Here is a 25119-nt window from a genome sequence, read left to right as displayed (position 1 = left end):
AATTATGAATATCTCACTTTAAGACATTTTCACTGGCAGTGCATTCCAGGTAAATAATGTTTAAACATGCAAATATAAAGTAGCTAAGCGCTTTGACCACTATAAACAACAGCATCCGGTTTGGACGTAGTGGAGAGAACCGTTTGAATTCTATCACACGGTGCGAATATTAAAAAGTAAAGAAATAAACTTCTTTAAACAACATACACAGAGAAGACTAAATGTAAGGAAGCCATGGTGAGTTACGTCGACACTATGGACGGTGTGCTTGAAAGTCTTCATCTCTGCCAATAGGTACATTAACCACTTGTTCACAGTCCTTTCAGTGCATGGTAAGACAAAGGCCTCCTTGCCGTCGTTCAAAACAGACACTTTCCACGGGGGAACTAGTTTCCTGAAGATTGTTAACGAAGAATCAACGCGAGTTTTACTTTCCCTTCACTTGGTAGTTACCGCGTGCGAAGGTGAAGATGAAATATGAATAGTAATAAGTGAATGTAATTTGAATTTCAAAAAGCTTCACCAAGCAGTAAATTTGCGAGAAGACTGGAGCGTTTTTTTTTTTTTTGCTGTTTGTAATATCCATGTTTTTGTGTGTGTGTTTTTAGAAATTTGTATAAGAGTCAACAAATTGAGGACTTCAGGGATTAAAAGAATAAGTGTTGACACCACAAGATCAAGAGTAATTCGTGAAAGAGATCCACATGTTTTACATCATGTGGGGCTTACTTCATGACGGGAAAAATAAACTTGTGGAAATTAGGAGTTAAGCTAACTCTTGTCCTTTACTTGTAGCAAAGCGAACTGACTTGAAGAGGTGCTTCAAGGTGGTCTAACCATGTACTTCAGTTAAAGTTTTTAAATCGTGTTTGTACGCCTAAGAACACTGAACCTGTTAAGATTAACATTAAAAAAATCTGTGTCAAGGTGTCTGTCTTCTTCAATGTTTACCTGAGAAAGAATGAGTTTAAAAATACGACAATTAAGTTTGTTCCTCTTCAAATCAAGAATTCCTTCTAAGATCAAAGCTAAGACAACTCGTTTTTGCAGTAAATGGGAATGACATTTGTGACACTCACGTGGTTTAACGAACAGTGGAGTGGCTCTGTCCGTGCGTAATACATCTTTGGTCTTGCCGTGTCATTCCTCTAAAAAAAACAACGTGAAATAACCATAATCTGGGTTTTATTTCTTCTTATACATTTAGCTGGGAGGGACAACCTATATTCGTTTAGATAATCTCTAGCTTATCGTAGTTTCTTAGACTCTCTTATACAATTTTACCAAACAGGATAGTTCAAGTTTCAAACCTAGTTATACGACTAAGTGGGAGTCAGTATACAACATTTTTTCTCCTTCTGGACCAGGCCTGTGGCCTGAAGCGTGTGGCCTTCAATTGAGGATTAGGTAACAGATAGTACGAGTGTCAAATTGTAAAGCCATTAATATAAAACTCAGTGTGAAGGTGTCGGTCTAAAAACAAACTAAACAGCATGAATACCGTATTAAACTAAGAAGGTTAAAGTAATATTATTTCAACCGTAAAAAGGTATTTTCGATGAATTTTTTAAGCAATAGACCACAAGTTCTTATGGTTTATAGGCTGATAAACCACGCGGAATGTTGGAAGAACACGAGAAGACTTCGTAAATCACGAGCCGCAGGGGAGTGATTTACGAATTCTTTGAGTGTTCTTCCAACGTCCCAAGTGGTTTGTCATGCCTCTAAACCATAATAGAGATATATTATTTTAAAACATAGTAATAGTCCTAATTTACAGACTGAACACCGTACAAAAAAAAAAAAAAAAAAGTAGTTTCCCAGCATCGCTGCTCGATGACCATGTTTTACCGAGAATATTAGCAGCAGAGGTAAAAAGGTAAGGAGGACATAACATTGAGCGGCATGAGTATTTCACCGATTCAGAGTCAAGATCAAAGACACCACTCGCAAATGGGCGACGCACAACGATAGTGAAAGAAAATCTGACAACAAATGTCAGTTGTCTGTTAAATTTTTGGGTTTTAATGATTGTCCGGTTTTTTTTTTGCTACTTGTAAGTTGTCAGTCAACCCCATCAGCCCCTCATAATGGCACTTCTCTGATCGTCTGAGAGAGGCTATGACACCCCATAGACGCCACAGCTTTCAGCACAACAGTACTCTCATCGCACATTTCCTCAAGTGGTTCTTTTGAGCCAATCAGCCGTGTTTGTAGTCCAAATATCGAGTAAATCATTGGCTCGGTACTGTTCTAAGTGGTTTCACTGCAGGTCAGCTCCGAGTTTTATTAATAGCTGCCCACGGCCACAGAACTGTTGTTGCGAAACTCGCCGGCGTAGCTTGGCTTTCGGTATTGTTGTGAACTTCAAGGGTCCCGATCGGGATTCTGGTGAGGTCATGGAGAAATATGTGCTGTTTATAATACTGGTCTGGCTCGCTGCTTGTGTCGCTCAGAAACCAGATGTAAGACCTTTGAATATTGCGCATCGAGGGAGCTCAGGTCGATTGCCCGAACACACAATAGCTGCATACAGGTAGGAACTGATCACATGTGTGCGCGTTGAAACAGTCAGAGTGTAAACGTTGTCGTAAATATCATATATGTTTGACTTGACTAACCGTAACTGAAACGAAACGAGATACATTTGTTGAAATCAACGACTCAAAATTCAACAAATACGTCTTTGTTTGCCCCGGGGTTTGCATTCTAATATAGCCTTAGCAACCCTCAGGGTTCCTGTGCTATCAAGCGATTGAAAGCTTTCAAGATTTTCAAGTACAAAACAATTATCGGGAAAAAGCGGTATTGTGGAATCAGATTTTCTGTGATATGGCTGAATAAGTGCAGGTGCTTGCTTTCTTTCCTTCGAAAGCGAATCGATATTTGTCTGTGTGACGGCATGAAGGTTGACATTGGATCAGATTACTTACTATTACCAGTATAACCTGTTTTAGTGTAAACAAACCATTTCTCTAAAGTAGGCTTAGTTTTCGTCAGGGAAGAGAAACAGAAGTTAAATCACTCAGATTTGGCCACTAAACTGTGTCTTTCAAAATTCCAGTATCAGTTTTCTTCAAACCGGTTTTATGTAAAACATTCAAGACAGCGGAATGTGCACTTGTTTGTTTACCGCGTGTTTGTCTTTGTAAACAAGGTTTTAACCTGCATGAGAGATGCCCTCCCACTACCGATAACTGCGGAAGGACTTTATTTACGACAAAACCATAGAAATTCATTACCGCAGTATAACTCCCTTAAAATGGGGAATTGGGATAAGACATTTTCACTTTCAAATTTCTTTTTTCTTAGTTGAATGCCGTGATGGCCTTACTATTCAAATTATTCTACTATAATATCTACTTCATCCGTAACATGAACGTTATTCTAATATGGCTCCGAGGTTTCCGGGACAAGATTGCATATTTTTAAAGCTTCTTTTGTCCCTCAATCCACCGTAGGAAAAAAGATGGCGGCTGTACATTTTACCACAATGCCTCGTGAACCTAACACAGCCCAAAAGGCACAAAGAAAGCCTTATAATTAAGATATTTGTCCCTGTACTAGGGACATCGAGTGGCCTGGGTTTGAAGATTTTATAACGTTTCTTTACGTTTTTACGAACGTTGTTTAGCTTTACGTGCGCTAGGAACTATGGGTAGATGTACCAGTCGCCATATTTTTTCCTACGGAGGATTCCCAATAGAGATTTGGATACAAAGAAAACACAACCAAATGTAGAAGTTTGTCCTGAAAGCCTCGGAGCCATGTTAGAATATTGATATCAGTATCGAACGTAGCCTATTTCATCCAGGATTACCGTGTTTTCGCCTAAAACGAACAAAAAATAAATACAAAAATACTTAACTCCCGTCACACTGCTTCCACTCAACGAATCACCTCATTGCTGTACAGGATACACAGAAACAGTTCCAAAAGCCAAGGACTTAATTGAGCGTGATTGAATTCTCCTCATTACTTTAAGTGAAAAGTACGTTGATTCTGAAAAAGTATTTCCTTGTTCCGAAGGGTGGAACATTATTCTCTCAAGAGAGAAGTGTTCAAACAAGCGAGAGACGTCATAGAGAAATCCTTTACCTCATTTACATCTTGACGCCGCTTTTAACGCATAATTTTTTATGCTGAGGAAGGTTACAATGTTTTAACCAAAACGTCCAAATCAACCCTTATTTAGTCAGTGACAACAAACATTTTAATAGTTTTATCTTACAGTATTTTCAAAATCCTCTACCGATTCAGTTTTTTTTGTCGAAACTTCCATGTAAAGCAAATTTAGTCAATTTTGGTATTGTTCCCAGCTTTGTGATCTTAAATACGGTAATATTTTCCCTTTAAAAGTAAATTTGACCAAATCGTCAAAGCAGGCATTTTTAAAAGTTTCAAAAAACATATTTTGAAGTTGCTTTGACAAAAAAAAATATATGTAAAATTAAGACAACTCGAAACCCCATCGGCAGAAAGCTATCAAAACTTGGAAAACTTGTTTTGTCGATAACGCAAAATTATGTCAAAAAGAGAAGCTTTCGTCAAGCGGTTGCAAAGTTATTAGACCCAAAACTTCAAAAGTGAAAAAAGGATTTCGCTTGATATCTTTTTTGACGTTGTCATGGCAACAAAGGCCAACCAAGAGCCCCAAAATTCTCTTTATGTATAGACTCTTCCAGGCGCTCAGTTAGTTGGAGCGCAGCGCGAAAAACGGCGCGCGAAACAGTAAAAAAAGCGCGGCGAGAGGAAGCTTCCTCTCGCTGCGCTTTTTTTTTTTTTTTGTTTTTTTCGCGCTGCGCGCCAACTAATTGCAGGCCTGGGAGAGGCTACTTTATGTACACCTACACTGTGCTTTTATAAATACCAGGTGTAAAGTTTAATGCTACATTGTAACTGTTTCAAATAGGTTGGGTATCAAAGACGGCGCAGATTACATTGAATGCGACGTCTGCGTCACCAAGGATCTTAAACTCATCTGCCGCCACGAGAGCTGGCTGAATGAAACCAGCAATGTCTGGGAGAACACAAGCTTTCGCTCAAAACAGAAGACGTATAACATATCAGGCCATGGTGTGATCACTGATATCTTCAGTGTAGATCTCACTCTGGAAGAAATCAAAACCATTGGCGTCAGACAGAGGTACTCTTTCAGAGATCCAAACTACAACGACTTGTATACGATTCCAACTCTTGAAGAATACATCGAGGTGGCGAAATCCGCTGGTAGACCTGTAGGAATATACCCTGAAATCAAGAGCCCTGAGTGGGTGAATTCTCTAGACATTCTCCGCAATGCCAACACTACCTTTGAAGATCTGCTCGTTGAGGTTTTGCACAAGAATGGATATCGCGAGAAAGATTCACCTTGCTTTGTCCAGTCGTTCAGCGAGGCTAGCATCAGGTCACTGGCAACAAAAACCAAGCTTCCTTTGGTGATGCTGTATGAAGATCCCGTCCCCGAGGCCAAACTGAAAAACTTATCCTCCATCTGTTATGGCGTGGGACAGTGGAAGGACAAGATCATACCAGTACGTGATAATTACCTCCAAAGTACCACAGATTTCGTCGCCAACGCGCACAAATACAACCTGAAGGTTCATGCGTACACCTTTAGGAACGAGGACAAATATTTGGCTTGGAATTACACTCAAGATCCGTTCAATGAGTATGAAACATTCTTGAACATTCCAGTTGACGGCTATTTCACAGATTTTCCAGCTACCCTGAAAAAATTCCTTGACATGGAATATCCCACACCAGCTGCTTCTTCGCCACCATGCCCAGCTGGCAACGCCCCTGGCTTATACAGGAGTGGGATTTCTTTGTTTTCTCTTGTTTGTATTGCATTGCTTTCCTACATGGCTTTTGTATAAACAATGACCCGCGGGTTAAAGCAAATATGCTTGAAGAGTCGCGGTGTACGTATCTGTGTAATTCTAGGAATTCAAGCTGAGTTATGTACCTTGTTTTGCCATGTTAAGTCTCTGATATTTCCTTATGTAAACTTAGTCATTATGAGCTTAAGCTCGTAAGCGTTCAGATTCTTCACATAGCAGAAAGTGAATCAGTGATAAAGGACCTGGGCTTTGTAAAGATTTGTTTACACATTAAACGCACCGAAACATGCGTGAATGTTATATTCGGGTATGCCAACATAGGGACCCCGCTAGCTCGAACTTGGTTCTTCGAATTCCCCGTTATTGCGTTATAACTCCACCCCCCATTTCCCTTAGATATGCCCTTGTTTTTTCAATCATTTACCATGACTATTTCGAATTCCCCGCCATTTCAAACTGATTTCTGTTTCCTTGGCCTAAAATCAACCCCGTTAATTTCGAACTCCATTGGTAGAGTTGTAAAATAAACCGTATGCCATGTTAAAAATAAAAAAAAGTGTTGCAGTGCTTACTTTACAATCAGAATGTTTGATCAGAAGAAAACTCGGGCATTGAAATGAGGAAGCAATTCGAATTGAATCTCTTCAATCGCACTGTGCATAATGTCACGAATAACTAACGCACGTGACAACCAAATCAACCAAAAGCCAGTTTTCGTTGATATGTTACATGTAAAAGGGTTCTTAGAAAGTTTCGTGATATATACACTCTTCTTAAGCCCCATCCAAACGTGAAATGTTTGGCGATCAAACACGATCAAACAAAATTTGAAATATGTCATTAAATATTTGATCAAACATTGTAGAACATTTTGTTCGCGAAACGTGTTTGATACCGCTCGGCCACTCAGTGCAAAATAAACATGTTTGATCGTGTTTGGTCGCCAAACATTTCCCGTTTAGACAGGGCTTTACGAAGAGTTAAAGATTCAAGTGGTTAATTTATAAACATATCCATAGGCATCCACATATAATTTCAGTTCTCTTTCGTTTTAAAATATATTATATAATTTGACTTTTCTTTTTTTTAAACTTTCAAATTCTCCATGGTCATCACGAAACCATTTCGTGTCTACGTTTAGCATAATACTGTCCAACACACTCTACAAATGTTCTTCCTACGGTATTACATTCATCCCACTTGTTTTTTGACGCGCTGGATAAAGAGTCCATGTTCTCGCTGCATTGAAGACATCGCTTCAGGAATCTGTTGCAAAAATAGCAAAACAAAGGAAAAAATGATGAAATGATTCGTTAATCCGATATGGCAATTGTGTGAACATTAGAATATCGGCTAACATTCGCTTAAATTTATTCCATAATGATAATGATTGATCCGCTAAATATGGAGAAATATGCGCGTTGGGAAAATACCAGTATGGCGGTAGTATGATATTGAATACGTGACATCAAACCATGAGCCTGAACACGTGACCTCAAACCATGAACATAGCCATCCCAATCTCGATTCCAGGCTCTCACTCCGTTGTCTCCGTTGTCGTTGAGGGTAGAGAGACTGGGATCAAGGTTCGAACTTAACCGTCTTGAACCGCGCATAAGAATGAAAAAAAAAAAAAAAAAAAAAAAAAAAATCACTGAAACTCGGAGAAACAGAGGTAAATATTCAATTTTTTTTAGCACATTGGATTTTATTCAACTTCCTATCGAAGGAAATGATCGAAAATACGTTTCACTAACGTCAGCTTTTTTGATAACCCGCACTGCAAAAAATCCATGAAAGAAGAATGTAAGGTGTGTTCGAGGTTTAAAGAGTTCTCTGGTCTAGTCACGTGATTTACCAATACAATTGCGATTCCAAATATGGAATTTATTGAAATCAAGACATGAAGTTCAGAAATCTCCCATAACAACAGCCTTCAGATTAGGGTTCCTCTTATATTAAATTGTTCAGAAAATTATTCAAAAAATTATAGAATAGTTTCAGTACTTGATGAAGTTACTTCTCTGTCCTTGTTCCCCACTCCTTGGAAGTCTGAGCAATTCTGTGATGACGACAAGCGCCATGAGCTGTAGAGTAGCACATATGGAAGGTACGTGGCACCATAGTCGTTTATAGTTGGCCCTCTGTCGCTGTCTTAGCTGCCTGTCTTTCCACTGCTGGTATCTCACTGTAGCTGCTTCACATACCTGGTTGAAAGAACAAAACGTCGGGTACGAATGACTTAAAGAAGCTACGTCACAGTCTGCGCACCTTGAAAAGTTTATTCTTAATTTGTTAAGCTTGTCGTTTGTAATCCGTGTCAATCTTCTCCATCCTTAACCATCCTCGTTCTTTTATGGTTTATTTTTACCTCTTTCTTGGTATTTTTCTATCTTAGTAAACTTTCATTTTCAGGTTTCCCCTTCAATTCAAAGATGATTTTGCAAGAGGTCAACAACTCAAAAAAACGTGACCGAAAAGCAGATTCCATCCGGGCGAAGTTATTCATACAAAACGCACAAACAAACTGTGAATTATGTTTTCACTCATTTATATTGTTATGTCACCTCGATATTTTCACGCTCTGCCTTCAAAATGATCTTAGGGACATCAAAACGTCGGACTATGTACTATGATTTTTACAAACGTAGAGTGATTAATCATAGTGATGAACATCTTATTTCTCCTCACAGTATCATGACACTGTCAAGCAAACAGGTGCGGAGAAAAAAGAAACTCATCTAGTAAGTAACGAAATCTTGATGCAATACCAGTTTTTCAGAAGTAACAGTAAAGAATTGCATGCCAATAAGTTAGATTATTGCAAGTGAATTTTAAGTGTTCGAGTCTCAATTTGTCTTTCTTGTAGATGTATACTCTTGCATGACGTGGGTTAGCTGTTACAGTCCCAAATTTGAAAAGTAATTTTCCCTTACAGATTACCATCATGGTTAGGGCTATATGAAGACGATGTGGAAACGAGTTTCTTTCTTCTCATTAATTTATCAACACTGTGAGGTTACGTAAAATGAGATTAGGATCAAATAACGGCTAACAAAAAAAGAATGCTCTCCTTGCCTGCTCAGAAATCACATTGCCATGTTGTGCAATGCTCCTAAGCAACAGAACTACCTCCATTTCTCCTTTCGGCCTGAACAGAGTTGGACACTGGGCAGAGTCCACGGTTTGCACACAACCTTCAACAAAAGTTTCAAGTTGACCTAAATCAAACTGCCATTGCAGCACTTTGAATAAACTATCACCAGGTAATGAAAAAGATTCCATTAGCATTCGAAGGGCTTCCTTGAAATCTAGGAACTTAACACTGCCGTCACTCTCCAAACTGTCAAATTCTTCACCAAATGGTTTTGGTAAATCCTGCCATTTCAAGAATGATAGACAAAGTTCCCGCACTGTCTTTGACAAAAGAGAAATAGGATGAAAGACCGACTTGTATGTCGTTGCTGTTTCACAGATCCTTTCAACAAGAGGAATGCTATTGTCATTATGACTTTTATAATCAGTGTAGATATATAATCCTGCAAATGCAACACAAATACACAAAATGTGATTGGCTGATTGCTGTGATATTTCATGCAGATTCACTTCACCATGGCTGATATGGTCTCGAATCCGTGGTCCCTCAGAATGCACGAGAATATCAAGTAACATTTCAAAATAGGCGTCTCCTATTTCCTGTCTGAGAAGATTTTCAGAACCATCTTGTAAAACAGGTGAAAGGATCTGCAGAAAAGAAAATAGACAAATGATTCCTCTGCCAACTATTTAGTCAATACAAGAATTAAAGACAGCAAAATCAAGAAAGAGTAGTTGCTCACGCAATAACGGGTTAATTATAGCCAACTATCAAACTACTTCCCACACCAAAAGAATGTATGTTTTTTTGCAGTGATTGCTATAACATTGTTGTAAAGTTTCAAGAACCCTGCCCCACTAACTCCTACCCCCTCCTGGACACAACTACCTTGAACTGACCACCACTGATCAGTCACTTGTTTTCCTTATCAACAACATTAACAAAGCTTAAATGTCACCACCCTGTTAGTTTAACCCTGTTTTGCGGCCAAATTAATGAGGTTTCACTGCATTTTGTGATGCCTCTCCCCACCAGGGTTGTCACAGTTTTGAAGGTTACTTTTTGTTCAAGCAGACAGCTGATTTTGCCAGATGAATAGCCTAGCAGAGTACCCAGCCAAGTCATAAGGTAGATAATGATTTTGCTTCCCTACTTTTGTCAATACTGCTCCATCAGGGCAGATAAATGGCTACTGTCAAAATGTTAACACAATCAGCCAAATGCTGGGAGGTGGAGTAATGCAGGAGTAACATGTGATGGACTAGCATCCAATCCGCAAGGGTCCAACACAGGTTTGGCAGGATGCAGGATGAGAGCTAAAATGGAGGAGGGATGAAGGATAAAAATACTTTGGTGGGAGCAGGATTTTTTCATTTTGATGGAGGGATGAGGGATAGTTTTAAAATTGATGGCAGGCTGTGGGATGAAAACAGAAAATCAAATGTTATGGACACTATGCAAGGAACTGAACTTTAACTGGGTGGGATTGGGAGAAACATTCTCATTATGGTGGGATGGCGAAATTGAACTAAAATAGAGGCGGATGCCAGACTGAAAAAGTCTATGTCGGACTCTTATCCATGGGAACAGTGACAGCTCTGTATGCTGGTTTGATCCACAAGTTTACTATTCTTACTATTATTCTGTGAGTGAATCTTTTTACCTCATCAAATGTTGTGTATAGTACCACAGATTCTGCTGTTAGCACTCTATGAGGACAGTTGTTTACGATGGCAAACACTCTCCTCAGGCCATGCTCCAGTTGAGGAAGCAACAGTATGATGCAGAAGTCAAATCTATAGCAGGAGAAAATTACAGATTGAATCATACTTTTAGATCATGTTTGTTCCATCAACACTTAATCAATCAGTCAAAGTATCAATTAATCAGTCACTGTTGTACATGGTATTGGTCATTTGCTATTGTGCTGTAAGGAGAAAGGTAGAGTTCAGTGATTTTTGAAGTACACCAGTTGAAAATTGCAAACAAGAGTTACCTTTGTTGTTTAAAATATTCCAGTGCTAGAACCCACAAGGGAAGCATATTTGGAATAATGAAGAAACTTGAATGAAATAATTTGAGTATTTCTTCTGTAGTAGATGTCTCTAAAGGAGAAAATGTGTTGTAAAGGTGATCATCTGCACAAGTTGACAAGTTCACTAAAGGCCGTCTTTTGATTTCCCTTGAATTGAATGGTGGATCTCTTAACTTGGTACTCATAGATGCAGTAATAAGTAACAGCAGTGAGGTATACCTGAGGAGATAACAATGCCATGTACAGTATTCTAAATTTACTAATGAGACTACATCGTTGTATAGTGTACTTCATTCTAATATTATTGCATACAAATCCAAAAGGGCAGTAACTGCTAAGTGAAATAGTGTTTGACATGATAGAAAAGTACAAAAAAAATACCAGGATGGTACAGAGTAGCTTTTTACCAGCTAACTCTTACGCCTTAGGCACAAGTTTCAACCTCGGAGGTTGAAAATTTCAATCTCATGTCTAGCTGACAAATGTGAGTTATTACAGTCTTAACTGACACACTTTTGAAAGATATATAAACTTGAACCAACTGAGGACGTCAGTCTACACTTCTCCCAATTCTGCGATTTTCTGAAAAGTATGGCAATGGCATTATTTTTGGCAAGACACATATTGGGATCAGGACTGGGAAATGTTTGAAATGTATTCAGAAATCTTCAGATGTCTTTGGACATGTTTGGGCTGTCAGTGAAGACACTGACTCCCCTAGGATAAACTCTCATGCCTATTGAACTCAAACAAAGGTGGCATGTATAAGAGCACAAGACTGTAAATTATGTTGGAACGAAAAACGCTAAACTGGATTTCTGTAGCAAAGCTTAAGTTGCACTCAGGCCAACTGGCTCACTCTGCCGCAACTTACTCTCGGCTGGTTTTTGCAACTGAGAGTTATTTTCACTTGAGTGACAAAAGCAAATGGTTTACCACCCTACATGTCATCCAATCAGAAGCAAAATGAAAACAAACCATGACTCATTTGCACGTGTTTACCTTCACTTTGTATCAGCTATATCTTACTTACTTTACAGTAGTTCATGTTTACTTTGAGTCTTAACTGGTTCACTGGATTGTCATGTATTGTTTGTGATATTTGGTTAGAGTGACTCCTTTGGTTCTGGTTTAATGACACTCGATTGAAAACTGCTCTAAGACAATTAAGAGTGTTTTGATTACCCCTGATTACATTTTGTCAGGTTTTACTAGGTTTCTTCACAGGATTACCAGTACCCATTTATAGTACATAACGCTTTAAACACTCGCAACAATGGGAAAACTGCAAAACTACCAAAAGTCAGACTGGATTTTGCATGCCGTAGCTTTTATTTTTTAGGTGCCTCGATTTTTAATTTATTGCCTTTAAGTTTAAGAAACATTAATTCTAGAGTTTTATTTAGGAAAGCCTTAGACCATTATTACTTGTAATTTCTATTGTATTTTTAACGGTTTTTAATATGTATCTTATTTTATATATCTTAATAATTCTTGTTTATTAGTTTTTAATTCTTAGCAGGACCCCGTTGATAACAGTACTTTGTACTGAAGGGTTATCCTGAGGAAATATTCGATTATTATTATTATTATTATTATTATTATTATTATTATTATTATTATTATTATAATATTACTCCTGAGTGGAGCAGAGGTGTGATTGTTCAGATGTGTCTTGCCCAAAAACATAACACAATGACCCCATTTTAGTCTGATGTTGGGTGCGGTTTTAAGAAAACAAAATAATCTATTTATTGATCCCTTGTTATTTTCTAATAATCAAGAGTGACTGATAACTTTAAATAACTACAGGCTAGGTCTGAAAACTGCTGTGGGAAATACATGTAACAAATTTTGCTTTGAAAAAAACAACAACAACAAAAAACAAAAACATGATTTGGTGACCAGACAGCACATCTGGGATTTCATTAAGGGCCAGGCAACAAGCAAATTGGACAATTTTGCCTCTCTGGTTTGACTATCTGGAGGAAAGTTTTCATCATGAAGAAGTTCAGTTCAAAAAGTTTTGCCTGCATGAGAAAACCAATTGCCTTCCTTCTGAAAATCTTAGTGGAACCCCTACAGTACATTGTGACCCAAACGTCCAAGGTGTACCCTCCTTGTGAGAGTGTCTGGTCCTATACCCACTTAGGGTTATGATCAAAATTAATCATCACCCTCCTTGTGCACAGAGATCAAAGTTATGGAAAGAATCCTGTTTAACCACTAGATTCTCACAGCCTTTCTTCATGACTTCTTAAGTTAGTTCAATACTACAACTGGGGTGATCACCATAGGTAACAATGCAGAGAGTCATTAGCTTTATACTTACTGGAGAGGAACTTCTGCAGGAGCAGCAAATCCATGCCACAGGACATTTCTAAGATTCAGGCTGGAAGGAGGGCCAATTAAAATGTGCAGAAGGCTTATAACAGAGTCACCAAGCACTTCCTTCAGCTCTTGTGTTGCTAACAAGTCTTTCAACAAAGATGGGCACTGTGATGCAGAAGAGTACGAGAGATACACATCACCCAAGGCATGTTCCAGAGAGGACGTTAGAAGTAAAAGACACAAGTTATGATCAGCGGTGTTTGAGGACTTGAGAAGTGAAAAGCAGTCTAAAAATCTTGTGTCATATCCGGTCCACTGCAAGCTAGCTTTGAATCTCTGTTCAAATTCATGTTGTGAAAGACTGATAAACTCCTTATGAACAGCATGACATAATGGATGCAATCTTCTCACGGCACCATGATAGTCACAACTTGAATGGTTACTTGTCATATCTAAAAGAGGAATGAAGCAATCAAGCATTAATAAAACAAATCAGAATGGACTAACTATCGTAGCGAACATAATTCTTTGAAGATTGTTATTTTATGCTTACATTTCCATCTACATTTGGATTCTTGCGGTCAACCATGCCATTGCCATGCTTTTTAGGAAATTGCAGAATTGGGAGAAGTGTAGAAGTCTTCAGTTGGTTCAAGTTTATATATTTTTCCAAAGTGTGTCAGTTAAGACTGTAATAGGTCACATTCGCCAGCTAGACATGAGATTGAAATTTTCAACCTCCAAGCTTGAAACTTGTGCCTAAGGTGTAAGAGTTAGCTGGTAAAAAGCTACTCTGTACCATCGTGGTATTTTGTTTGTACTTTTCTACCTTGTCAAACACTATTTAAATACAAAAATAAATAGGGAAAGCTCATGCAATAAAATTAGAATATATAAAAGTGGTCAGAGACGGTGGCCTTAAATTTTGTTGACGAGTCTATTGACAAGGAACCAAATGGAAGACTGTTCCAGTCAATGATACATGTAGTTGTTGGCCAGAAACCACATTAGAGTTAGTGTCGCAGGATGTCTGGGGTGGGATGAATTTCAATGGATGAGATGATCTAATAATCCAATACAAGTAATATGACTGTAATGTTGTTTAATGAGAGAACTCATCTTGCCATGGCAGTTTTCACTGGGGTCCTCAAAATAAATGAAAAATATTAAAAAGTACAGAAACACAAATGAACAGATATACACAAGAATACAAATGATGAAGCACATGTTAGCTAGAAACCCGGGGTTGGGGGGGGGGGCACTGCCATATATGGGCTATATTGGTATTTGCCGCTGTGAAGGGAATGGTTTTCAAGCAGTTTACTCTTGGATAGGGTATATAAATCAGAGTGTTTGGGCCTAGAATAGTGTATAATTTTTCACAAAACTTACTAGTTGGTTGAAGATTTTATCTAGACTAAGGAAACAAGGAATTGCCACTCAAAAATATAAAAAAATCAAATCGGATAGTTTAAATTTACGCAAATCAGCCTCAACAGTGTCGATAGATGAGGGATTTGGGGAGTTTACTCTAGTATAGGGTGGCAAAATTCAGCTGAACTAGCTCTGGTATAGGCTAAGGGTTCCAGGGTCCCAGGTTACATCCCCACCCAGAAATTCCCAAAGTACCCCCCTTCCCCAGGGCTAGAAATAAGGGTGGTCTCAAACAATCTCCCACCAGCAAGTCTGAGGAAACACAGGAGTCATGAGGACTGAAAAGAGCAAGTAATGAGATCAGATGCCGAAGATGGAACTGGATAGGACATATAATGAGGAAGGACAGAGAGGAGTAATTTGTTTAACATGGCATTGGGAGTATGTGGAGGCCAAAAGGGAGGAGAAGATCAGGTCAACCAAAAAGAACATGAGGGAGAACGGGCCATTCCATTTAATATCTGTTCCCCCCATTGAGGAGCATTGAATTTTACCCCTCAGAAAAGTAAACTTTTCACCCCACCAAGAAAGGAAGATCAAAGTGCCAACACACTTCCCCTTTCAGAATTTATAAAAGACCAAAGCAATGACCCACTTACCCACTCAGAAACAATCTTTAAAGAGCCCCCTTCCACCTTAAATTTTATTAGACCCTCAACAGGAGGGGAGGGGGGGGTGCAGATAAAAAAAATGGACTGGCCCAATGGTCAAGGATAAAGGACGAAGGACGAACGGCAGGGTGGCAGTCACCCATGACTGGGGGGTCAGTCCTGGGAGACCGTGAGAACCCTGGCAGCATATCGAAGTGTATGGAAGGGGAATGTTTAAGCCTTATGTGCCTTATGACATAGAGAAATATAGCTCTACATGTAGGTAGATTAACTTAAGTTAAGCTTACCTTCTCCAAGCACTTCCGTAATTTTTTCCCATATCAAATGTCCAGTTTCATGATCAGTAAAAGAGATTTCTTCATACTGGATACTGTCGAATCTTGCATCAGCGTCAAGTTGTTCAAAGTATTCGCATATCAAATAATGAACATATCGAGAAAGTGAGGTTTCGCTGTTCCTTGTAACTTTAGCAAAGTCTTCTTCTAATGCATGTGACAGTTTGCTCGTCTTGTAGCCCTCCTGAAGTGATTTTCCAAGTCGAAAAGACTGGGCTAACATGCTCTCAGTCTCTAACTGAAGACTCGTCTGTCCCAGTGAGAAGTTATTTTTGAGAGCGCTTTCCATCATTTTGAGAATAATGCCACCAAAAACGAACACATCCGATCAGATGCAAAGCTGGTAAGCGGCCGCCATGTTGGATAGGTCGAAGGGACCTGGGGAGACCACCTTTCTCGTTCTTTCAGGGGTGGGCTAAATAGTCGTCGTCTCGATTCTTAATCATGTTTCACATCTTATGGTCGTTAACGAAAATCTTTTACGTATCATTATTTTTGGGAAGCATATCAGTATGTATTAACAATTATCAGACAAAAACTTAATTGCGTTATTTCGATATGTTTGTTGAGTGCATAAGTTATGATCCCCTACCCTACCCTAGTTTTCTCAGTTACCCTACCCATCACCACCTTATACTACCCTAACTAAGTGAAAGTACATACCGTGATCATTCAGAAAGTACTCGGACTGTGCTCATGGGACGTCGTTTTGTAACTGGTATTTCCCTGGTATTTCTCAGATATAAACTAGAATATTTAACAGCATAACATGGTGTTCTTTCGTCGTAGAACAGCTACGATCGCAGTATTTGTACAGTTCCTAATTTTCGTACGTTGTTGATGGCGTGTTGTTTTGTCGTGACGTTCTCGTGAATCGAAGAGGCGGATTTTTTTAACCGACTACACCAGCTGCACAGAAGTTACGCTTCCACGGGTTTTTCTTTCTCGCTGTGAAACAGTCAGAGGAGGTTCCTCGACGATCAAAAGGTACGAAATCATTTTGTGTTTTGTGGGTGACGACAAGCTTATATAGAGGAAAAGAGTCCTGTTTAAAGTCCACTCCTTTTATGAGAGGTGAAAGTAGCTCAACCGAGAAGATGTTTCCTGTTTGTCTGTAAGTCTAGTTACATCTTGTCTGGAGGCGTCCAAACATTTCAGACACTCAGTGGAAAATGTAAATAAGATCCCTACGAAGTTTAGCCTTGATCACCAGTACGAAAATTAGAGTATTATTGTGATCCCTGCGAGATTATGTGTGCATACAGAAGAAAGTGAAAGTGAAATTGAAATATTTCTGTTTGGAATAAAGTTTTCATCTGGCTGATGACCAACGCCTAACCTCGACTGTATAGTACTAGAAATTGTGTAATGACATTTTGCGTACTCAAAACAGTTGAACATTCTTCCCATCAAACGTGCTTATTTTCACTGTGTGTGGGCTAATAGTATAATGGGTAGTCTGAAGCCCAATGCAATGAATTTGAGTTAGCTTGAGCTCACTGTAGCCTGTAGTCTCAAATTGCTGTAAAGTTTAAATGAATTGAGTCCTGAGGTCTTGTGAACAAACAGTTAACTAATTTAAGCAAGCCAGAACGAAGGGTAATAGAGTTAATCCCACACTTAGGTCTCAACTTATTGCCCAGATTATTTTTAGGTTACTCTTGGTTCCTGAAAATTATCCTGGGAAGGTCTAGAAAAATATTAGCCAATCCGGTGACATGGATTTTGCTCATGTAGATATCCCAAGTGGCATTATACATGTTTTCATCCTCTACAAAAACACTCAGGCAATATGCAGGGTAAAACGAGCTGTGGTAGAACTGGATACTGCATCTAAAAATAACTTAAGAGGAATTACCTTTGGAATAGGTTCTAAATATGAGGGATTAGCTCTCTTCAACCTGTCTTGATTTTAGTTGGTAATGTGGTAACCAAACACACAAGTTTTTGTCCCATTCATTGCTGATTTACTAGTCATCAGAGAAACCTAACTTTTATGCTGACTGTTTCCATGTGTTTGGAGAGTTGCTTTGGATTGCAGTTGATCAAAGAATCATTGGGCAAAAATTTGTCACCATGTTGAATCATAGATTTCTACAATTGGTTTAATGATCCATTGCCAATCATCTGCAATATGTCATGATTGCATGATCTCAGAAAATAGAAATGCTTGCTCAACTTTCACAATTATATGAAGTGAAACAAAGCGTCACACTTCTGCAATTTTAAACTCATTCTCTTACATTGTCATAATCTATGTAGGAGTTAAGCAATTCTTAGTAATAATGATTAACTGGTTTGTGCTATTATGCTTAGTTCTTATAAACAGTGACTGTGGCCTTTTGAGCAGTGAAGAATTCACAGTTGAAGTTATGAGATGATATTGTCTATTACACAATAGACAGCTTTATGACAGCAAAAGGCACCATGGAGAATCGGCCAGGAAAGGTAATGGTAATGATTAATAAGGAGCTGCATGGTTAATAACTGTTGTTCTTGTCCTCCCGTAAGCGACCGCTTAAGAGATACCGGTAATAGAGCAAAAATTGGATGATAAGGTGCTGTAACATTATCACATTCTGGGAAGGGGTATCAAATGGTGCCATTCAATTTAAAAGTGCTCACAAAATTTGGCCTTTGCTTGAATTGTTCACAAAAATTCGATGAGTGCTCACTTGCTTGTGCTCACAAAACTTTTGCAACTGCTTACATGCTTGCATTCTGGTAGCTTTTAGCTTTTTCTTAGCATAAAACAAGGCATAAGTGACTGTAAGCTGCTGGATTGGCTGATCCGTGATAAGATGTTAATGTGTTGCCTAGCTTTGCTTCTATTGTCCTATTTTGGAGGTGTAAGCCAGATTAATTGGTGCAAAACAACATTTCCTTTTAATAAAATAGAGATTCAGGCTAGCGGAAAATTTACAAAGTTCTTGCTGCTGCCATTTGCATTGTCTGTGCTCACTGTTTGCAAGACAAACTTGATCACTGCTCGTGCGTGCAAAAACAAACACAGTGTTCGCATGCTCACAAATGCTCACAAAGACCATTCGATGCTCCTTTGGGAAGTACAAGAGATGGAAATTTCTCAATGGAAAGTACTGGATTTTTTCTTGAAATTGACTTTTCACACGAATAAAACATTTAAGAACATTTAAAACTTTAAAGAAAAAATGCAGATACACTGTAAGCTATCCATCATAAAAGAAATGAACCTTAAATGTCTTATTATTATGGTAACCATATGCCAATGAGGCAAAATTTTGATCCAAATTATATGGTCTAAGCTCTCTTAAGCGACCACCTCCCGTAAGCAACCACCTGGGCTTGACATTTTGGGTGGCCATGGTCGCTTATGGAAGGTTCGACTGTAATCAATAGTTTTCAGTCGAGTTAGCACATACACTGTACACTATATGCTTCTCTAGTAATCGCTGGTCACATGACTTTCAAATGAAGTTACTGTTTAATATTCAACTTTATTTTTTCTCTAGCTTCTCAGCGTTCCAGAATCCTAAAATATCCTTGAATCTGATTGGCTAATTGCATGTGCTCCAGTGGTCTGGATTTTCCCATTCGTTTCCCATTCGTTTCCATTCATCTTCTCATGTCAAATGCATGCGTATGCAAGATTTAAACCAAATGACGTCAATTAAAATTCAACACACTGAAAGCTGCTTTCAAGGCAATTAACTGTTGAGAAAAAAATAAACATGCTATTTGCTGGCCTTGGTCAGCCCATATTGGGAAAAAACTGTGCCCTTGTTCTTGATCACGGTGTGAGGCCTGTGGCCTCAGGCTGTACTGAAGACCTCAGGCTCAGGCCAGCAGATAATATAATTTACATATTTGAAGTCCATTGACCAATGATGAAAGAATTGTAACTAACATACATGCACTTGTAATTTATAAAATTCTTGAACCAGCAGCAAACAAGTAATTCAAAACTGACTGAAAAATATCAAGCTGGACGTGGAAGAGCACTAAAAGAGTTGTCAAGGAGATCTCCGAAAGCAGAGGTTTGTAATAAAGATACATTGTTCATGTTGGTTTTGTCATTTGTTATACAAACACCATGAATGAATCACAGGAGTGCATCATAAAGGTAGGAACCCTCAATAATAATTTTTAAAAGACCCCTCTGGCCCAGTACTCACCCACCCTAACATTGCTGAAATTGCCAATTTGGAGCCAAAAGGATGACAGTACACAATACATATGATACATTTACTTTTATCAGCAACCATTTGTTCATATTTTCGTGATTTTACACAATTTTGGGAAGTGTTCTACAAACCCCATACATTTCCTATAAAAATGTAAATGTGCACATTACACAGTTTGTCTGGGTTTCCTGTGACTTGAGTAGTGCTGACAACTACATTAATTTTTTTTTGCCTGTTTTGTGTTTATAGGAGGTTGGAAGAAGAAAGCAATTACAGCAGTTAATATTCTCGCTGGACAAGGTAAATAAAATGTTGATAAAATTTGTGCAGTATCACGATCAACAGGACTTAATTAGGGAGTCAGTTTAGTTTCTTGTGACTATGTAGCACTTCCTCTGTTCTCCTTCTTTCACTCACTCATTCCCTAGTACCAGGTGGTGCAAAGGGTGGCATTTCCCTTTGTTTGGCAAGTAAGATACAACAGTAAAGGGCATAAGAGGTAACAATCATTTTTCAAAATCCAATACAATGAAAAATGAAGGAGTTTCATTTTTCTGTGCATCTTGCAGCTGTTTTTTCTTCTTGCTGTTGTCCCACTTTCTTCTTGATAGACTCCAATGACGCTTGATCACCACAGACTTCAAGTGAGTGTGGTAAAACCAAAACCAAAGTTGCCACTCTAGCCAGTTACAAGGAGTATAGGCAATCAAATGTTATTCAGCCAACCAATCATAACTCTAAGCATTTGCAAAGCACAGGAAGAATTGTGTGAGCCAGTCTTGATTGGTTATTCGATTTTACCCCTGATTGGATGAGAAAGTGACTTGAGTTTTCTAAGCCAATCTCTGAGCATACTAAAGCAAAACCGAAGCAAATGTAACACTTCATGGAGATCCATGACAGACAAATCAAAATAATTTGCTGGGTTGATGAAACAGATTTATGACATGATTTTTGAACCTTTTACTGCACTTAAGTTTATGGATCATGACAGATATCATGACTCAGTAGCTAAGCTAATATTGATACCAACAACAAATGCTTGTATTTTTTTTTTGTTGAGAATGTGCAGTTCAGAAAATATCCATACTCCCCCCACAGAAGGGATTGGAATTTTCTGGGGTTGGGAGGTTCTGGAAAACCGAAAAATTTAAAGAAATGTATGAAGCTTAACTGGAATTTCCAGAGGGGTGGGAAGGTGTTAGAAAAAATCCCTTGTGCGGGGGAGGTATGGATATTTTCTGGAACTACACAATATAATGTATTTTATCGGTTTCCTGCACTACTGGTAATATTACAACAACTATCACATAATTATATTGCCTAATTTACTTTACATTGGTTTTAACAGCACTAATGTTAACATTTCTCTTATGTATAACTTAACTAATTTCACGTAAGGTTTTGCACTTTTGCAAGGGTCATTTTTTTGTAGCTAATGACTAAAGCTTTCTATTCTGTACTTAAATAAAACTTTATTAACAAAGACAGAAAAGTAAATAGCTTGGTTATGCATCTTACTGGTGTATATGTAGTATTTTATAAATAGGATTGTGTAATTAAATTTCTTTAATATTTCTAATATTTCTATGAATGCATGTATAATGTAGTAAACATTATTAGGATGTTACATACATAATTTATTCTGGTTGTAAGCTGTTGCTGAACAACGATTTGCAAGTGATCAAGTGTTTTTCATTTTATTTTAGGAAACAATTGAGAAACACTTTCATTCTGGCCAAAATGGAAGCACATTTGGGTCTGTATCGTCATCCAAAAAGTTTCAACTTGAAGAGGTTGACACTGATTCCTCTTTGGATTCAATTAGTGACACAAATTGTTCAAAAGTCCCTGTAGCAAGTGCTCAATGGCAAGGGGACTTTAAAAATGATACTTTATTTAATAATAACCTGGAAAAACATATGGAAAAAATAAACATTGTTGAAGACGGCAAAAATGCTGCTTCAAATAATGTTCCTCCAAGATTTCAGAACAGTCGGTGGGGCAGGAACTTCAAAAAGAATAAACCATGCCCTAACCAGCCGAAGCAAAATGGCAATAAAGGGCAATTTGAAGAGGAAGGTAGCTGGGGAGGAGGGAAGAATGATCAGGCAAAAACGCAGGAATTACCAGCAGTGGCAGCGACAGGATCTAGTAGTCAGAACCCTGAAACAAGTTCAGACCCATGGAATGACTGGGAAGAATCTGTTGTTGTCCAAGCGCCGATTATTGATGATAGAGATTTAGAGGAGCTTGTGGTTGTTGATGATAATGATACGTTAGATGATGTAATGGTACAACAGTATGTTAATGCCCTTCACCAAGTACAGAAGGGTGGCGATGTATTACCTTCAAAAATAACTCCAAGTCGCATTCAGGAACTCGGCAACCTGAAGTCAACTACAAACGCTGACTCACTCAAATTACCTCCAGGCACTCTTCCAAATCCTCCCAAAGGCCCTGATCGTTGGGGTGGTAGTGAACTCAAGGATATTGAAACCCCAACAGGGTGGGGTGATATTGTTGAGGAGTCTGGCAATTGGTATGATGATGGGTCGAACCTTTGGTCCAATTCCAGCTTGCCATATGGGGCCAGTGGGGGATGGAGTTGGAATAGCTGACCTGGAGTGGCTCTAAGATAGCAGGAGGTACTTGCACCAAATTAAATTAAAACTAGAAATAATGGCTGAATTTTTATGTTAATTTTATTGGGGATGTTCACATCCATTTGGTAGCTTTAAGGGTGTGATCTGCCTTTCACATCAGATTCTGTATTTCGTTCACTCTAAAGAGGATGGACATGTAGACATGGCATTGGAGACTGGCTGGCCATAACCATGCCTTGTACCTGGAGTCTTTGCTCCTTACGGCATGAGAAGGTAGATGAAACAGACAGCTATCAAAGGTTTCATTGTAGGATCAATATTGACTAGTTTTTTAAACAATGAAAATGACTTGAAGAAAACAATGGAAAGGGTTAGCCTGTTTTTGCAGCTAGACTGTAGACACATGAAAACAACCTAAAGGCCAACTGCTGATCAAGGGAACAAAGATTCTATGCACAAGATTGGCCATGTCATAACTTATTATGAATCCAAAAATAACTGTGGCTTAAAAGCTATTTTGGTCAAAGTGCTAATGGCTTCTGACCTTGTTTTTAAACTTACAAGACTCAGAGAGACTTGAAACATAATTATCTCAGTATTTACATAAATTTGGGAAACCCTTTGATCCTTTTGTAGACTACCGGTAGATTTTTTTTTTCAAAAAAATAATGCTAAGAAAACTTAGTTTGATATTAATTTTAAATAGAACTAAAAGATGTGGTTTAAGTAATTTGTTGCATAAATGTTTTATTTTTTGATTTTTTTACGAGAAGAATTTCTTCAGAATTGCATCTGTGATAAACATTTGAACCCTAGTGGCTGCTGAATTAATTAATCCATAGCAACATTATAATGGTGGTCCCTGGTTAATAATTTGTTTTTAGTTTGCACAGCATTTATTTGTTGCAACTTTAACAGCACTGCTAGTACAAGATAACTTTTGTAAGCAGCAACACTTTACAAGTCTTTTAATATGAAAGCTATCCTCAGTTAAAAAATTAGCTCGAAAAAATGGTAGTTGCACCACAAGTTGTATGTTTTATGTATTTAGTGGGACCTGCCTAGACAATAATGTGAAACTTGACATACAAGACTTTTGCTTAAACTGTAGTAACACACCAATGCTAAAGTAAGTGTAAGCACAACTTCAAAGTGGTACTGTACTAAGTACACACAATGCTGCGTCATTGCTTGTCAAGACTAAAACTATGTTGATCTTAGGTGGGAATTTTGCAGAAGTGTTGCCATGTTTATAGCATAATATATTTTTTTAAAAAAATAGATGAAAATAACTGAATGTCCAGAATGTAAGTAGTGTCTGCAGTGGTCTTCACAAGGTGAAGGTGGAATAAAGTAAAAACCTATGTTTAAATACCTGACAGTTATCACTGACTATTGCCTTTATAAGGAGTCTTTGTAGACGAGTAGCCAACACAGCCAGTGGCATTCTCACGTCATTTTCCTATTATTTTGCATTTTATTTCTCCACCCCAGCCCTAACATTGCGGCTTTGACACTTCCATACTTAACAGGGGCCCATTTCTCGAAGGTCCTGAAAAGTTTTTGCACCCAAAAAGCTTTCACACCTGAAAAGCCGTAGCAAACTCTCAAACCTTTTATTCATATATTCTTAATACGAAAAGAGGTTCTCTTCATATAAGAAGTTTCAGGCATATACACCTCTCTGCCTTTAAATACTAATCAACTAAAAATGGCTTTTCAGGTCCGAAAAGATTCCGGGGCTTTCAAGAAACGGGCCCCAGAACTCTTAGTGTTGTGGAGCGTGTTGGTTTGTGTACTTGTGATGGGTCCCAATGTTCTCCTGCTATAAGCTGGTTCTATTTCAACCAAACCAATTCAATAAATATATGGGGGGATACATTTTCCACTACAGTGAAACCGGTATGAAGCAGACACCCTTGGGACACTCTCTACTATCTGCTTAATACAGGGTGTTTGCTCTAAACAGGTTGTAATATATCGTGCAATATTAGATAATTATTATTCCTTTTGTAACACAGTGTAGCACTGTGTAAGATCAAAGTCTGCTTGTAGTTCAATGTCCAGTCATTCAATGCATCAATCTGGAATAATCTTAGCTTTAAAATGACATTGCTGAACAAAGTTAAAGGAGTCTGAGCTGAGCTTTTAGAAGTAAAAAGCCCTTGAAGTGTCTGCTTATTGCAGGTTTTGTGCAACAAAATGGCTTAATAGTGGTGTCTGTGTCCGCTAAACAGAGGTGTCTGCTGAGTGCAGGGTTATTTCATGGTAAATGTGAGAAGAAAATTTAGGGACTCAAGCTGGTGTTCATAATTAGAAGGTATCAGCTTAATATGGGGTCTGCTAATACAGGTTTCACTGTAGAAACATCTATATTTTCCTAACCATGGCCAAGTGTAAGGACTGTACTAAGGTCACAGCCTAGGCCTTGACAATACAGATGAAGTACAACTAAGTCCATGCAGAAATGACGAAGTATGGGATGGTCCTGAGCAACTTTGGTTGATAAGACCTTTCAAAAGTATGGCTTTATGATGGAGGAGCTGATCAGAAACTCTGGCCAATCTAAGACTGGATTGGAAATAAAGCAATCCCATTGACTGATTTTAGTAATATCTGCCTCCTGGACTAAGTTGTGTAAAAAATAATTATTAGATGAGGAAT

The 25119-nt window shown here is 38.3% G+C and overlaps 3 protein-coding genes across 5 annotated transcripts; 2 read left to right on the top strand and 1 right to left on the bottom strand.

The window, feature by feature from the left end:
- The first annotated feature begins 1800 nt into the window (after positions 1-1800).
- LOC145483527 (uncharacterized) lies at positions 1801-6707 on the top strand. The gene is made up of 2 exons (XM_081462054.1): positions 1801-2536; positions 4913-6707. Exons 1-2 carry the CDS (start codon positions 2400-2402, stop codon positions 5877-5879), a joined length of 1104 nt encoding a protein of 367 aa, XP_081318180.1. The 5' UTR covers positions 1801-2399; the 3' UTR covers positions 5880-6707.
- Positions 6708-6718: 11 nt separating this feature from the next.
- On the bottom strand, positions 6719-16208 carry LOC145483516 (endoplasmic reticulum membrane-associated RNA degradation protein-like). 2 transcript variants are annotated; one of them, XM_081462043.1, is made up of 7 exons: positions 15639-16208; positions 13308-13758; positions 10937-11194; positions 10604-10736; positions 8922-9587; positions 7851-8050; positions 6719-7109 (listed from the first exon to the last, which is right to left on the bottom strand). In XM_081462043.1, exons 1-7 carry the CDS (start codon positions 15976-15978, stop codon positions 6956-6958), a joined length of 2202 nt encoding a protein of 733 aa, XP_081318169.1. In that variant the 5' UTR covers positions 15979-16208; the 3' UTR covers positions 6719-6955. The 2 variants fall into 2 exon arrangements, with proteins under 2 accessions (XP_081318169.1, XP_081318170.1); XM_081462044.1 differs by having other exon boundaries at positions 7017-7109; positions 7864-8050.
- A 146-nt stretch (positions 16209-16354) lies between these two features.
- Positions 16355-25059, top strand: LOC145483529 (uncharacterized). 2 transcript variants are annotated; one of them, XM_081462057.1, is made up of 5 exons: positions 16355-16673; positions 18003-18134; positions 19613-19702; positions 20099-20149; positions 21559-25059. In XM_081462057.1, exons 2-5 carry the CDS (start codon positions 18096-18098, stop codon positions 22468-22470), a joined length of 1092 nt encoding a protein of 363 aa, XP_081318183.1. In that variant the 5' UTR covers positions 16355-16673; positions 18003-18095; the 3' UTR covers positions 22471-25059. The 2 variants fall into 2 exon arrangements, with proteins under 2 accessions (XP_081318183.1, XP_081318182.1); XM_081462056.1 differs by having other exon boundaries at positions 19610-19702.
- Positions 25060-25119: the final 60 nt, after the last annotated feature.

This window comes from Orbicella franksi, chromosome 4 (assembly GCF_964199315.1).
Source record: "Orbicella franksi chromosome 4, jaOrbFran1.1, whole genome shotgun sequence".
Taxonomy (NCBI): Eukaryota; Metazoa; Cnidaria; class Anthozoa; order Scleractinia; family Merulinidae; genus Orbicella; species Orbicella franksi.
This window is presented reverse-complemented; position numbering and strand designations above follow the sequence as displayed.